Genomic DNA, 16,768 nt, shown 5'->3' on the forward strand with positions numbered 1-16,768 from the left:
CATATCCCAATTATCAAGGAGTAAGCCTTGTTGAGCCTAGTGGGATACATGCATGGGATTGTGCTGTTACACACCCTAGTCCTCCTAAGCAGTTTGGCAGTATCATCTATTGGTTTCAATGGAATTTACTTCCATGTCAGTGCAACTGCAGCATGAGTATCTGGTCATCAGTAGTCTTATAAAGAAATTTGAGGACCTCTATTATTTTCCCATTATTTTGTTGTTTCTAATTTCAAGTGCAGGAGGTGTCATTGTATCAGGTGTGTCAGATTCTCAAATTATCCTCTATATAATCTTTTATGTTCCTCCCTTAATGGGATTGAAGCCTTTTAAAATCTGCTGTTTGAATGACAGCATAGCTGCTTTGTGAGTCATGCTGTGATGTAATAAGAGTGTGTAGTTATCTAAAGGTGCTTAGTGTAGCACAGCAAGTCTTTAGGAAAATATGTGCACAGTCAGCTGAGGTGGATTTTGAAACAGCCATGAAGTATCCTCTGGTTCCTTTAATTAATGACCTAACATTTCCTCTCCTTTTCTTTTGGTTTTGTTTGCCCTTTGGAATATTATTGATCCTTTTAGTTTTCTGGCTTCAGCATCTGCTCAATGATGAAGGTAAGTCTTATAATGTGATAGCTAAGATGTGATTGTATGTTAAGACTTTAAGTATTAGTTTTCCTTTTAAAGTGTTGTGATGCAAAATTATTTTTAGCTTAATGCTGATCTTGTGGAGAAACAAAATGCTTTTCGTGTCAGACATTCAAACCCTTACAAAATACCACTGTGGATGCCAAACTCTTAATAACATTAATGCTATAATTGTTCATGTTTTAATTAATTGCTTTTTAAAAGATACCTAAAATGTGACATCTGCCTTGCTTGAGTCTAAAAATAAACTTAATATTGGGAATGTTTATAACACTTAAATAAGCTATGTACTTTGGTTGAAACCCATGCCCACAAACCTCACCATATTATTAATAAGATAACTGATATGGTGGCTGGATAAGGAATGTTGATGCATCCAAGAGTGCAACTTCTTGTTTAAAACCCTTTGGCTAGTCTTGTAATCAGTTTTTATGATTTATCATTTCATTTCACATACATAATATTAAGCTTGGTCATGTTTTCAAAGAACATACATTGCTGCTGTGACTTGCAAGCTTATCTTAAATGTTAAACTGGACAGAGTACAAGAGCTGGCTGCAGGCACTGCAAGACATTATTATTCTTTTGATGCTCTGCTGTGGAAAAAAGAATGAAAAATCTACCATCAAACTATTTTCATTTCTAATGCGTACTACTAGTTAATGGCAAAAAGTAGGTACAGGGCTTAGTATAGTATTGGCTGAATTTATTTATTTCATTATTTATTTACTTATTAGATTTATATTCCATCCTTCCTCCCAATAGGACCACAGGGAGGCATGGTGTGCCTCTAACTATTCTGGGACAGACAAAAAATCAACAGGCTTGAAATCCTAACAGGAACAGAAATTCCTTCATTTGGTACCTTGAAAATAGAAGCACTAGATAAGCTTTTGAGTATTCACACTTCTGTTTCTGTGTAATTGCTTATTGTAGATCTGCCAGTTTAACATAAATGTTCAGAACCTGTTTGGATAAGAATTCTCTGTTTTATTTTTATTTTCGCTGTTGTGTATTCTTGAAAGACAGTCTTGAGGTTGCAACACCTATAGTGCAAGTAGGTAGCTCTTGAATGTTTTGCAGTTGGTAAAATTTTGATAAGGGAGGAGAAAGGTTTTCAGCCTGTGGTTCTAAGGCATCGTAAGTTGCTTCCTTTCCAGTAAAGTGAGGGATTCACCAATTTATTGTCCTGTTGATGCAGATTTCTTGAGGCAGAAATCCAAGACTCTTGGGATCCCATGGCTTGTTGCTCTGGGACAAAGACTACAAAAATTATACTTTTCTAGTCAAATCATGTCCAGTGACAGCACACTTGAATGCCTGCTAGTTACTAACTCTGTAAGTAAAGAATTTGCTATGTTTGCTCTGACATACACTGCTGTGTTTGGAGGTCTGGAGTTATAGTAGTATAATATCTTTTTTGAGTGGAAATGCTGCTGTCAGGATAAAACTGCCTCTTGCAACATACGAAGGATGCAACGTTAAAAGTTGTCCACTCAAACATGTCACAACTTCAATATTATTATTAAATAATATTTAATACTATTAATTTAATAGTATTAAATTTGCATAGTGTTTTTTTTAGTGCAAGTGACTAAAATGCATTCCTGTTTGGGAGTAAACTCAAGACACTGGAACTTAATTGTGTGTATACCCATGCATAAGATTGAGCTGTAGCTATGTTCAAGAGGTTTATCTAATCATAGGAACTGAAGTGACACTACTGAAGGACAGTTAAGTCAGCAGCATTTCCACTTAAATAATGGTGAGCACTTTTTTTTTTGTGCACCAGTATATATGAAGGTACACTGAGATTCCTGGGTTTATACTTGGTTTAAGATCAGTTTTGTCTGCAGCATGGCTTGAGCTTAGTTGTGAAAAGTGATGTTAAAATGTTATTTCCCAAATTCAAAGTACTTCACCTGTTATTGAAAAAATTCCTTTTTGTTTAATGTTGAGAATGTGAGTGTGCTGCTTTCCTTAAATAATTATATGGATTTTTCACCTGCTCTTGTCTTGAGAATTGTAAACAATAGTATTAACAATTATGAAAGCAGCTTGTCATTGTAGCAGGACACAGAGAAGATCAAGTCTTCATGTGAGCCTTGATGTGTGTATAATTTTTATAGTGTGGAGACAATTTAGCACTTTACTTTTCCAAATGGATATCGAAAGGAGAAAATTATCCTGTTCCACAAAGCTGGTGCATTTCTGAACAAAACTTTTCATAGCACAGCTTCAGCTGCAGCTTCTGTGCCAAAACTAAAAAAGCCTATATCTTCTTCTACCCTGTTGCTGTGTAGTAAAATTATTAACTAAACTTTTTTTTAGCCCAAGTACCTATCATTAGAGAGATAAAGATGCCACCCTCTGATAATTCTGATGGGAATGCTGATCTCCAGTTGGAAAATGAATCCAGAGGAGATAACAACCAGTGCAAGATGCCCAGAAAAGCCTCAAAAAGTGCCATGACGACAACTCCACCTATGAAAAAAATGGGGCCCAAGCCTGCCTATTTGAGTTCAAAAGAGACCAGCCAGAGAAAAAGCCTCTCTGCCTTTATTTCAGACAGATTGGATCAGGGTGTAAAACAGTATTGCTCTGAGAAGAGCTCCTTATTTAATACAGTGATGGTAAGTAAAATACCCTATGCTACTTTTTAGATGAATGCAATTGGGGTCTCTCCCCCACCCAATCTTGCCTACAGGAATATCATTTAGAGAATTATAGGCCAATCTTGTACCCAACTAATACTTCAGAAGTCATGGAATAGGTTTGGGATTAAGTCTTAAGTACCAATGTGGTCCATGACTACAGTCCTGAGGAGGTAGTGGTAGCATAGGTTTTCACCACCACTTTTCCTCCTGTGTTATTCCACAAAACCACAACTGCTTATTAAATTTCCTTCAATGGAAGAAGAGCTCCTGCAGCAATACTAGGAGCTCACAATGGTGAACACACAGTCCAGAGAAACAGAGCACATCAAGCCTGCACACTTTGGTGACCTGATAATCTATTTTCAGAACTGGATCAGTCTTGTGTAAAAGTTGCAACTTTGCTGTTTTTGGTGTGTTTGTTTTGCGGTGGGTGAAGGGGTGGGGGCTTAGAGCTAGTTAGCTTAAAGGAGCTATAAACACCAGTAGGAGCTACATAATTTTTCAAGTCATAGAGAAGCTAGCTTTGATTGGAAGTGAATGCTGGTGGTGATCCGTATGTGCAGTAGGGAAGAGTCAAGGAAAGACTAAGCATTTGATGGATAGGAGTCCTTTATCTGCTTGTTCCAGCATTGCAGAAGTATTGCTCAAGATACTGATACTGCAATATACTATTTATCTGTGCCCATTTACCTGGAAGTGAGCCCTATCAAGCTCTAAAGGGATTTACATCTGAGTAGATGACGGTAGGATTGTGCTGTTAGTTTGCCCTTCTTCCAATGAGCTCAAGCCAAGGGAGTGTACATGGGTCTCCCACTACCATATCTTCACAACAGGTAGGTTAATCTGAGGAAGAGGGCCAAACGCTAGCCACATCTATACACTAAACAAGGGAGGCATGTAAACCATAATGGGTGTGTGAATGTGGTCTAAGAAAGGTGCACACATGTGAAGGGAGCTCGACCTTTCTCCCTCCTGCATCCTTTGTAGCTGCAGGTATGCTTATCCCCAGACTATGGCAGGGCCCCAAAATCAGCAGAGGCCCACTATCCTAACAGTGTGCAAAGTGGAACTGATAGCAGAGAAGGTCAGATGCAGCAGTAGAGAATACTTAGCTTGCATAACTTGGGGTTGGGACAGAAGTGACCCCCCCAATCCTGGATCCAGCAGTGGTTGCATGTGATCAGGCACTGGAGATCTGAAGCAGGTCAAAGTTCACATGTTATTAAGCCACATCTTTGACTGCAGCTTGTCTCTTAGAAGGGTAAACTGTAGCCTTGTATTTTACACAGGGTCTGGTTTTGGTCCCTCTGTTCATCTTGTGTTTTTGCTATAGGGTGACTGCAGCAACAACTGCAGAGGGAGCTGCCAACATCAGTGCTTTAAGTTTTTCCTTTGTCTGTTATCTGCATACATGCCTTGAGCAAGTATTGGTAATGTGTCTTAAACAGGGTTCTATACAGTTATCTGGCAGGGCTGTAAACATATCAGCGGTTTAAAGAAAACGAGTTTATTGACGGAGACTGTGCAAAGTTAATTCACTGTCTCTATATGCAACACATTCTCAAGAATAATTGCATAGAGAAAAATCATTAAACTTTTGTGGCAATGTAATTGTTTTGTGTTATGATGATCTTACTTCTTACTCTGATGTTGTTCCTTCTTAGCTGCTGTCCGCTCTACTGATCTCTCTCCTCTTCAGCCTTCTTTGCCAATTGCTTGAGGTCTCTAATGGTCTGCGAATTCAGATGCTGCCTTCATCTCTGGCTATCCGTGTATATCAACTGTTTGCCTGGCTGAATGAAATGCCTGTGAAAATAATGATTTCCTTGAAACGGGAAATCTGTGCTCGATCGGCTTTTCTCATTGAGAGAGAAAAGAAGCTGTAAAGGCTAATGTTACGTGCATGACAGAATTAAAATATAGCTACTCCACCAACCAAAGAATATGTCACGTGTGCTTGTAGTAATCAATTATTTGGCAAGGGAATACTAGAATGTGCTTCATAATTCAGATATATATATTATTATCTTCTAGGGAGGGGTGGGGGGAATTAATTTTTTCACACATTGGGTTTTTCCATTTCAAAACTTGAACAAAACATTTAAACTGTTATCAGCTTATCTTGAACCAAAAGCTCTTTTTCTACAGAAGCAGAATAAGGTTGTGATATACATATACTTGAAAAGTGAAGAGTAATTAGAATTCCCACACACAGCCACACACACAATATTTAGCAGAATAAATGACTGCAACTTTCAAAATAACTTTCAGAAACAGCAAATACAAAGGAACATCTTGCCTTCTTGTTCCTTGATTTCCACTGTGGCTGCAAATTACCCCCTTTCCCTCTCTTCCAGCTATTAACCAAGGCTGCATAATTTGCATAGCGGCAAAGGTGTGATTTCCCCCCCCCCTCCATGGGTGGGATTCTTCGAGAGGTGTGACCATTCCTATTTTTCTTTGGCCACACCCTTCCCTGCAATGTGGCCCTTGGAGGGTTGATCAACAGTAATGCAACCCATGGGCCAAAAAAGATTGTTTCCTAGAAATCTAGTAGTCTGGTAGACATTCCAGTGCAGTTTTTAAATTAAATATCTGTTCACTTTATCAGTTTGAGTGCAAGAACTCAGGCAAGTGTGAGACCTTTAACTGCGCTGCAGACATATAATTCCTGATTGTTTTTTAATGATTGATACAAGAGCAACATCTATGTACATCCTCGTCTTTGTCTCCTGTGCATAAAATTGTGGTGTGTCTCTATGGCTGTTAGTGTGGTATCTTCAAACCAGAGTGTGCAACCAATGTGTGATGTGCATCTGTCAACTCTGACTAAGCTAGCTATGGTTTTAAAGGGAAACAAGTGCCCCTTTAAAGAGTGACAAAAGTATTTCCACTATAAGCGTCAAACCTTTATAGCTTATTAAAATGACACTTGTTGAAGTCTATAAATGTGGCAAAGTTCAAATGGGTCAAACAAAAATGGCCACAGGTACAGCAATGTAAACTGTTAGAAATTAACAAAGTGACACCCCTTTTTTATACTCGTTTTTATACAAGCATATCAAATTCGTGAGATTTGAAAACCTAAGAAACACACACCCATACACTGCTTCAACATTTTTAATTAGTGGGCCTCTCATAATTCACAGTGGTACTAGGAAACATGACTACATGCATGGCACCCCAAGCCATTAGCAGCGCTCCTGCATCACAGGACACCCCCCAAAATCTCTGTCTGTTTAATACATTCTGCCAGCTACTAGTTTGTTAAATCTGTCTGTGATACCTTCTAGAAGTGGTTTTGTTGTGAGATGTACAAAGGTGAGCATGAGTACCCTTAACTGATACAGACCCAATTTATAGTCCTAGCTAATGCATAAAGGAAGCTTTGTATGGAAACATATTGTGTGCCTGAAGTACCAGAAATAGAGGTATGAGCTCTTTTGCAGACCAGCCCTACCATTAGTCAAAGTGTGGTAGTCACCAAAGGCAGCTGATCATTTTGTACTTTTACTAACAAGAAGAGGAGCTGGAGTGGAGTTTTGCATGGAAGGAGTGTGGGCTCCAACCCATTGCGGTATTCAAAACAAATGCCTGAGCTCAGAATTCTTTAATTCTGTTGTCTTCTGCAGCTGCCCCAGCTTGGTGGATCACAGGGTTCTAATAAAATGCAAAACAGATCCCACATGCCTGAAACCTACCCTCCCTGGCTAGTTTACTGTATTAAGGGAATTGTTTTGCCTAGAAGAGGCAATTTTGCTCAGTCTCATCTGCAAGCTGGAATGCTACATTCCAACCAAAGTTTTGACTACAGTACTGCTGTTCTTGAGAACTAGTTTTGTGTAGTTCTTTATATCTGCGCAAGCATTTATATATTATGCATACTGTATAATTTATGTATACCACGTAGAGATTTTTGATTAAGTGGTTCATATATTTTTTTTCTATATACAATTTGCTTGCAAGCGTTCCACTCATGCTTCCCGAATCAGTGTCTTGACGCAAGGCTGTTTTAGTGGCCCAGCTCCTATTGCAACCTGTTTTGAGATTCAAGGAAACGTTTCCTAAACCTGTAACGGAATTCTGTAACCTGCCTCGTTCAAAATCTTACAGCACTTCTTCACCGAAACGTTTTGGGGCCAAGAAAAGACAAACCGCTGACCCTCCCTTTATTTGAAAAGCCTGAACAACACGCCAATCCCAGTTTAGAATAAGCCAATCCTCTAATTACTCCCTGATGTTTCCAACGGTCTCTTAAAAAACCCATTACTATAGCAACAAGGGCAGGGTTATAGGAGTAGCAAGGAAGGGTTGGCCGAGAGTTTTCTCCTACACGCGAGCCGCTGCTCGGTCCACTTCCTTCTCTTTCTCGGTCCCCCTGAAGCTTGCATTTTTCAGCGAGGGGGGAGGGGGAAATAAGAGCCCTTTAGCCCTTTCCTCTCAAGCATTTTTCCACAACTTCAAACTCAGCCCCAGTCTCCTTGTATCTCTTCTTTGTGGGAGGAGGCCCTTGTTGATGAGGGGAAAAGCCTGAATCCCCCCAAGTGTATCCTGTCGCTGCTACTAGATTGCCCTTTTTAACTAGAGCCACACAACCGCATATCACGTGCAACCCGGCGCTCTCTCCTTCTCGCGCGTTCTTTGTCTTGGCTCCGCCTTGGCCGGACTGTAGTTTTTCCTCCCCTCCCCATCGGGTCTAAGGGCTCCGCCCCCTCCCTCCATTCAAACGTTTCTGCTTTGTGGCGCTCTCGCCCCCAAACCGCTTTCAATTCTGGAGTCGAGGCGGAACGACGAAGTTCTTTCGTTCGCTTCTCTGTGATCTGCGTCTGCTGGGACAAACCAGGTAGGAGAAGAGTTTCTTTGTTCTTACGGAAGAAGAGCGTTCAAGGCGGTGACTGCAACAACAGAGGAAAAGGGAGTGATGGAGTATGCTCGTAGAAGCGGATTCCCCGATCCTTGTCATCTGTAGGGAAGGGAAGCGTGCTGGTTCTCGGATTGCAGCGATGTCGGGCAAAGACTTCTGTGGCTTCTCCTGTTGCAGCCAGGAGACTTTAAAAAAATCTTCCAAAGCTGTGTCTGCTGAGATAAAAGAGGAGCGGTGTTTTTTCTACACCGGGAAGCGGACGATTGTATCTTTGGTTCTGCAAAGCGGGAGGGTACTTCCTTTTCGCGTGGCCGGGATTGGTTTTTAAAGAGCGCTTTCTGAAGGAACTGATTTAAAAGCGGGATCGTGAGCCATCAGATGGTGTTATTCCGCTTGATAGAAGCGATTGGAGGTTAGCAGTTAGATGGGGACGCGTCAGTAATGGATGGGGGGAGAAAGTAATGATGGGTGAAGCCGGTTTAGGCTTATTAAAATTTCCCTTATTTTCAAACTTAAATAGAATGTAAAAGGATGGCTTGTAGGTTTGTGCTTAAGCTTCTAACGTTGTATCCCGTGCATATTTACTCGGAGGTAAGCGCCATTGTGTGCAACAGGGCTTACTCTCTCTAGTTAGGATTTCTGCCTAAAGTTTTGGGCTTATTTGTGAGAAGGCACGCATAGCGTGAGGAGGGGGCACTTGCATCCTATGTTTGATCTTTGTTGCTGCTATTTTAAATTTTTGCATATTAATTGTTAATTGTCTTGAGCACGATTCATGGAAAGTGAGGTATAAACACTGAAAGCAAATGTCCAGGTTAAGATCTGATATACAAAGTGGGGGATGACTGGAGTTGAAGAAGCAAGATGACTTTAGAATGTGCTGCTTCATAGAGTTGAAAGGGGTCTGTCTATAAGGTCTTCGAGTCCAACCCCCTGCTCAGTGCAGGAATTCAAATTAAAGCATCCAGTATGAGAGAGACAAGAGGGTGCAGTATTTTCCTTCTCCTGTGCCCCCATTTTGGTGATGGTAGTTAGCTGACAACATTATCACTGGGTAGTGTTTTTGTCAGTTTTCTTGTCCTCAAATAAATGAACATTTAGTTGTGATTGCTGCCTTTTCTGCTGCCTCTCCCTTTTCATAAGAAACACATGCTGTTATTGTTTGAACTGAAGCCTCCTAGTCTTCCCCCAGAAGGGCGATTTCTTCACGCAAGGAGGCAACATGTTTGGAAGAGCTGTTTTTTTTCGTTTACTGTTTTAACAAAAATGGTATATCAAAGTAACATATAAGAAACAGGGCCTCATCCTGCAATTGCCAAGATTATGCAAAGTGTCGTTTTTGTTTCCATGTGCATGCATCACATTTTAGAGCTACTTGAAAGCTAGTCTGTAAAATGCTGACTGGTGAACTTTATACTGCCAGATTGAGAACAGAAATCATTCTGGTGCCATTTTTAGAGTACAATGCAGTTCACTTTTAACACTTCATTTGCAAGTCCTTTAGTGCACACTTCTCCTTCCCTTTCCCATCAACCAAGCTCTGGGCAATGTGTGTTTTCTGTCTTTGTTAACAGGGAGAAGGTCCTTGGTCCTAGGGTCAGTTATCGAATTGTCCACTGCCTGAAACCCGGGAGAGCCACTGCCAGTTAGTGTGGACCGTATTAAGCTAGATGGACCAATGGTCTCGCTCGGTATAAGGCAGCTTCCAATGTCAAAGTCCAGCATGACTTCCTCTTGTTTCTTTATCCCGCGATTCCCAATTTCTAAGTACCCCAATTGCAATAAAACACCTTTAAAGGAAACATTGCTGCATAAGCAGGCTTTGGAAACGGGCTCTTTCCCAAAATGTGAGAAGTCTTCATATGGCTATTACAGATACAAGCCAGTTCCTCAATGGTCACATTAGATTATGTCAGAAAAGTACAAACCTCTGGGTAGGCTGCGGAGGTGAAACTATGCAGGCAGGAGTTTATGGTTCTAAATGGCTTCTACTGAGGTGTGTGGAACAGGCGGGCTGCAATCTTTGAGGGAGTGGAGAAAAACCTGCTTCTCACTCTAGAAAATGGGGTTCACCTAGGGCAGATTTAACCCCTATTTCAAAAGGTTTCCACAAGCTATACCCTCTTTATTTCATCCTTAATGTAAATGATTCCCATTAATTCCTGGAAGAAAAAATAAAGGGGGAAGGCTAATAGCTCAGTGGTAGAACATCTGCCTTGCATGCAGAAGGTCCCAGCTTCAATCCCCTGTATCTCCAAAAAGGGCTGAGAGAGACTCCCTGTCTGAACGCCTGGAGAGCCACTGCCAAGTCAGTGTAGATAATACTGTGCTTGATAGTAATGGTCTGACTTGGTATACAGCAGCTTCCTGTGTTCCTACGACAGTGTGCTCTAGTATGTATCAAGAGGGATCCGCTGGGGTGTGCCTTGTATTTCAGTGCCTAACTGATGGGTGAGCCAACGTTTGCTTCACTAGTATATGTGGATCAATTTGTATGTAGTATGCTAACCTGACACTGGTGGATGAAGAACCTGCTGTGATTTCTGTCATAAAGGGTGAAGACAGATGTAATACTAAGCAACAACCAGGGATCACATTGGAGTGACTCCAGAAGAATTTAGTTTGGGGGAATTGGGGTTGGCGTTAATTAGGGGAGCAAGTGTTTAATCTGTGCTGTGTGTGGGCCCTTTGATATACAGTGATTGAAAGCTGGGAGAATGAATGTTTCTACCTCCACTGTTGGAGGCAGTATGCTACTGTATACCAACGGCTGGGCATTTCAAGTGGGGATGCATTCAGGTCCTGTTTGTGGGCTTCCCATAAGCAACTGGTTGGTCACTGTGAGAATCCAGAATGCTTGAGTAGATCGGACTTTAGCCTGATCCAGCAGGGCTCTCCTTATTTTCTTATGAAATGTGGGGAGGGAAGGGAATGCCTGCTACCCCTAGCTACTGTGTGGAGTTTTCCCTTCTCTGTGCAGGTTCCCACCAGAGATATAGTCGTCCAGGGTCTCAGGGGGTCTTAGACCCCTTACTTTTTGGGGAGCAGGGTCCCTATGTCTCCAACATCCTATGAGCCAAGAAGCATGAAATGGGAGTGTGTTAGCCACTGAGAAAAGTCTTCTAACATGCTTCCTTGTCCATTTCTGCTGATTGGAGACAATCAGAGTGAAAGAAGGTGAGTCAGCCACAGAGAAGACTCTTTTCAGTAGCTAACACTCTCCCCTTTCATGCTTATTGGCTCCTGGGGATGTTGTGAGAAAAGGCATTAACACGGATCTCATTCTCAACCCAGCACCAAAAAGGGGGGGGAGGGGCTGTGACTACTATGAAGGGACCCTGCACTTCTCAATTGCCCACTACCCTACTGGTTCTCACTATTTTGCAGGCATTTTGCTCATAGAGGGGAAAATATGCCAGACACAACCTACTTTTCTGCTTAATTTTTCACATCCAAATCAGGGTGGGTGACCTTTTTTCTGTTGCAATTTGGGGGGGGTCATTCCCTCTGAGATAAACTGTTGTGGGCTGCATGCCCAACTGTGGATGGAGCTGAAGCCCGCAGTGGTTGGGGCCCGAGCAAAAAGTGGTTGGGACTACCGCTCCTCTCTCTCTCTCTCTCTCTCTCTCTCTCTCTCTCTCTCTCTCTCTCTCTCTCTGCACCACCTGCTGTTTCCCCTCCCTTTCCATCCTTACTCAGTGGGCTGATGCGATAGAGATACATTGCAGAGGGCTTCTGAAATTAGGACTAGGTCCATGGATTTCCCACCTGTAATCTAAAAAGAAAAGCAGTTTGCCTCTAGAGCAGTACAGATGGCAGCCGTGGGAGCCTTGCAGCTAGTATATTGACTGTATATGTGTTTATCCTTTGTGTGAGTGATAGGCTCATTGGAGCACTGTTCTTTGGAACACAACTGCATGGAAAAACTGACTCTACTCATTCCGCCACTCCATTCCCTGTAGTCTGCAGGTATTCTACCCACCTGCATGTCAAATGCAGACTTTAGCAGTCCAGCAGGGGCTGTGCTGGTATATTAGCCAAAGTGCCATGTCAGCAAGATGTTGTCTTCCACTGTGTCATGAGTCAGGAATAAACCTGCTGGGGATTGAACCAGGAATCTTCTGCATGCAAGGCAGTTGCTGTACCACTGAGACACAGTCCTTTTCTCCTTTGGTACTAAACTGAAGACATAACAGAACTTGAGTCAGATGTGCCCTTGAAGCAAGGGGCCTGATGCAGCATTCTGTTCTGCACTAACTTCATGCCAGGTGTTTTAAGTTTCTTAAAGACAATGGTGTCTAATATTTAAACAGGAGCCATGCTTCCATGTGCCTAAAAGTTATGTTATGGTACTGCAGTTGTAAAAGCACAGGATGTTCAGTGTCCTTCCTCCAAGAAGTCTGACTCTTTATTATGTAAACAGCATGACTGATTACTTATCTTGCAATGATTGCAAGATCCAATTGTATTATTCACTTTTTAAAATAAAATAAAAAGGTGAGTGGATGTGTGAGTAGAAATTACCAGAAAGAGCAACCAGAAATGATCAGAGGACATTTTGCCGCTCCTTTACAAGAAAGGTTTATGATGTTTGTGGCTTTGTAGTCAAGAAAAAAGATGAGGGGACATGACAGAGGTGTATAAAATTACAGAGTGAAGAAAGTGGATTGAGAGAAGTTTTCCTCCCTCATAGCGCTAGAACTCCAGAGTCATCCAATGAAAATGAATGGTGGGAGATTTGGGACTGACAAAAGGAAGGATTTCTTCATGTAGTGCTTAATTAACCAAGCCCTGAAACTCGTAAAATGGTTAAAGAGAGAAGGAAAGCAAAAGCAGGAGGAGATAGAAACACAGTCAGAACCCTAAATGCAACAATACAGCGACTAGTACGTAGGGACAAAGAGAACTATTACAATAGTTATTGCATAGAAATAGAAGTGGACAACAAAAGAGGGTAGAATAAGAGCCCTATTCCAAAAGATTAGAGAAATTAAAGGGAAATTTAAACCAAGAGTTAGGGATGTTGAATAATCAACAGGGGAACACACTGACTGACGGAGATGAAATAAAAGGAAGATGGAAGCAATACACTGAAGAACTCTGTAAAAGAGATGCAAGGATGACAGATTCATTCACGGAGGAACTGTATGATGAAGAACCAGAAATTTTAGAATGTGAGGTGAAAGCTGCTCTTAAAATAATTGGAAGAAACAAATCACCAGGAATAGATGGCATACCAATAGAGTTGCTACAAGCTACTGAGACTGAATCTGTCCAACTGTTGAAAAATTTGTCAACAAATATGGAAAACTAAACAATGGCCCACAGATTGGAAGCGTTCCATATACATCCCAATTCCAAAGAAAGGGGATCCGAAGAAATGCAGTAATTATTGACTATTGCCTTAATATCCCATGCAAGTAAAGTAATGCTCAAGATTCTACAACAAAGGCTCTTGTCATATATGGAGCAAGAAATGCCAGATGTCCAAGCTGGATTTAGAAAGGGAAGAGGTACCAGAGATCATGTCGCAAACATACGTTGGATAATGGAATGGAGCAAGGAATTTCAGAAGAAAATCACCCTGTGCTTCATAGATTACAGCAAAGCCTTTGACTGTGTAGATCAGCCTTTCCCAACCAGTGTGCCTCCAGATGTTGTTGGACCACAACTCCCATCTTTCCTGACCATTGGCAATGCTGGCTGAGGCTGATGGGAGTTGTGGTCCAACAACATCTGGAGGCACACTGGTTGGGAAAGGCATGGAATGCTTTAAAAGAAATGGGGGTGCCACAGCATCTGATTGTCCTCATGCACAACCTATACTCTGGACAAGAGGCTACTGTAAGGACAGAATATGGAGAACCTGACTGGTTCCCAATCAGAAAGGGTGTGAGACAGGGGTGTATTTTATTACCCTTTTTGTTTAATCTATATGCAGAACATATCATACGGAAAGCAGGATTGGACCAAGATGAAGGAGGTGTGAAAGCTGGAGGGAGAAATATCAATAATTTAAGATATGCAGATGATACCATACTACTAGCAGAAACCAATAATGATTTGAAACGAATGCTGATGAAAGTTAGAGGAAAGCAGATAAGCAGGACTACAGCTGAACGTCAAGAAGACTAAAGTAATGACAACAGAAGATTTATGTAACTTTAAAGTTGCCAATGAAGATATTGAACTTGTCAAGCATTATCAATACCTCAGCACAGTCCTTAACCAAAATGGAGACAATAGTCAAGAAATTAGAAGAAGGCTAGGACTGGGGAGGGCAGCTATGAGAGAACTAGAAAAGGTCCTCAAATGCAAAGATGTATCACTGTACAGTAAAGTCAGGATCATTCAGACCATGATATTCCTGATCTCTATGTATGGATGTGGAAGTTGGACAGTGAAAAAATCAGCTAGGAGAAATATGAACTCATTTGAAATGTGGTGTCGGAGGAGAGCTTTGTGCATACCATGGACTGCGAAAAAGACAAATAATTGGGTGTTAGAACAAATTAAACCAGAACTGTCACTAGAAGCTAAAATGATGAAACAGAGGTTATCACACTTTGGACACATCATGAGAAGACATGATTCACTAGAAAAGACAATAATGCTGGGGAAAACAGCAAGGAGTAGAAAAAGAGGAAGGCCAAAAAAGAGATGGATTGATTCCATAAAGGAAGCCACAGACCTGAACTTACAAGATCTGAACAGGGTGGTTCATGACAGATGCTTTTGGAGGTCACTGTTTCATAGGGTCGCCATAAGTCATAATAGACTTGAAGGCACATAACAACAACAACAAGCCACAAGAGGTGGTGATGACCACCAACTTAGATTTCTTTAAATGGCATTAAGATAGTTTCATAGAGGATAAGGCTCACAGTGGATATTACTTATGATGGCTATATCATACCTCCAGGATCGGGGCAGCATGGTTCTGAATACCAATTTTTAGGGATCCAAAATTGGAGAGGAGTGTCCTCCTTTTGGGTTTCCCATGGGCATCTGCCCGGCCACTGTGGGAAACAACTTAATGTTTCTAGGCTAAATAGGCCTTTGGTCTGATCCAGCAGGGCTGTTCTTTGTATGCAAGATCCTTTAAAAATGATGGCTGTTGCAGTGGAACCTTGATTGGAGGAGGAGGAGGTGATGATGATGGTTGAGGCAAGCACCCAGGCAAACTTGCTCCAAGGGACTGAATCTAAATTTGCATATCCTTTTAAAACTCCTTTTGTGCAACCAGTCCTATTGTTTGCTCCTAGTTAAGTTTTCTATGGCAGTGAGGAGATTGCTGTGTTGTAGAAAGCATTTCATATTCATCTGTAATGTTTTATGTAAATCTGAATCCATTGTACTACACTAAATGGAAGATTTAAGGAAATGCCTCCTCATTCAGGATGCGTATATGAGAATTTGTGACTCTGGAAAATCCCTTCTTCCTTTTAATTACCACCCTTGATGGAAATACTGGAGGGACTGCCACTGCAGATATTGGAGTGGCAGCAAGAACTGGCTAGGTAAGTATAGTATAGTTGCTCCATTCACTTTATGTTTATGCTATGTGATAGCACCATGGTCAAGACTGTCTTTTTGGACATTGCTTGAATTCTAAATCCTAATCCAGCATCATTCATGTTAAATTGTAGATTTAGCAACTTCCCCTCTTCTGCTCTAAAATGTACTGCCCTGGTGGCAATCATTTGTCTTACAAATCTAGTGTTATCTTGTCCACATGGTATTTTCTTAAGAACGGTTCATGCAAGATCACTTGTGCAGTATTGTAAGAAAATGTAGTTGCAAGGGTATTGGAAAGAGAATGGGAAACAAAAACTTGATGGGCCAGATGTGGTAGAAGCTTCATCTACTGAGAAACGGAATCCTGCCTACTCTGAACCAAGAGTTGTATCCAACGAAGTCACTGAGCTAGTGGAATGGTTTCTGCTTCTGCCATGGAACTTCCCTTTTCTCTTGCATCCCCTGCACCTCCCCCCCCAAATCTGTTCTGGAGAGTTGGGAGCAATACAGAGGATAGGAGAGGGAGGGGAAATTCTGTTACAAGAGAGGAAGTCGTTCTGCTTGCCTAATGACTTAATTAGATACAACCCACCATTAGGTAGGGTAACATATAATGTGTCAGATAGGAATGGAAGGATCTGTCAATTTCAGTTCTCTCAGTTTTTCATTTTTCCAATCTGAAATTCAGTTCTCATTTCCGCAACAACTTGCAACATTTCAATCCTCATGAAAATTCTTCAGCATTGTAGTGTGTATTTCTCCCAACAAACATATTTTATATGTGGTTTTGGTTAATGTACACATTTTGCAAGCAATTTATCCTAATGTACTGAATTTTTGTTTGTTATTTTCATGAATGTATTCAATTTTATGCACATTTTCCCCTAATATATGTATTTTTGAAAACATTGGTTGATTGGAGAACCGCATCACAAAATCTGAATATGTATGAATTTTGAAGGATGGCTGTGTTCAGGTTCTCATAATGTTTTGGAAACTGCAAATTTGGTAGGTTTGTCTTTAAAGCTAACTGATCCAAATTTCTCCTCCATCCTTAGTCTCAGGCAGCCAATTATGTGGTGTC

At 41.2% G+C, this 16,768-nt stretch overlaps 2 protein-coding genes across 4 annotated transcripts in view; both read left to right on the top strand.

The window, feature by feature from the left end:
- Positions 1 to 313: 313 nt before the first annotated feature.
- On the top strand, positions 314 to 6,770 carry ADIG (adipogenin). The gene is made up of 3 exons (XM_061631513.1): positions 314 to 612; positions 2,977 to 3,278; positions 4,967 to 6,770. Exons 1-3 carry the CDS (start codon positions 483 to 485, stop codon positions 5,186 to 5,188), a joined length of 654 nt encoding a protein of 217 aa, XP_061487497.1. The 5' UTR covers positions 314 to 482; the 3' UTR covers positions 5,189 to 6,770.
- Positions 6,771 to 7,650: 880 nt separating this feature from the next.
- Positions 7,651 to 16,768, top strand: part of ARHGAP40 (Rho GTPase activating protein 40) — a 91,072-nt gene continuing 81,954 nt past the window's right edge. The window contains exon 1 of one of the 3 annotated variants that reach the window (XM_061631507.1): positions 7,651 to 8,145. The gene's annotated coding sequence lies outside the window, so the exon portion shown is untranslated. Of the gene's footprint in view, positions 8,146 to 8,405; positions 8,579 to 8,619; positions 8,758 to 16,768 lie in introns of those variants that run through there. The other 2 variants (XM_061631508.1, XM_061631509.1) reach the window with 2 other exon arrangements.

Source organism: Rhineura floridana, chromosome 6 (assembly GCF_030035675.1).
Source record: "Rhineura floridana isolate rRhiFlo1 chromosome 6, rRhiFlo1.hap2, whole genome shotgun sequence".
Classification (NCBI taxonomy): domain Eukaryota; kingdom Metazoa; phylum Chordata; class Lepidosauria; order Squamata; family Rhineuridae; genus Rhineura; species Rhineura floridana.

Excerpts from the sequence above, each read along its gene's own strand:
- ADIG (XM_061631513.1), top strand. The coding sequence starts at position 483 with ATGAAGTATCCTCTGGTTCCTTTAATTAATGACCTAACATTTCCTCTC. Across the intron at positions 613-2,976 it reads GCATCTGCTCAATGATGAAG|CCCAAGTACCTATCATTAGA; the intron begins GTAAGTCTTATA and ends ACTTTTTTTTAG. Across the intron at positions 3,279-4,966 it reads CCTTATTTAATACAGTGATG|CTGCTGTCCGCTCTACTGAT; the intron begins GTAAGTAAAATA and ends GTTCCTTCTTAG.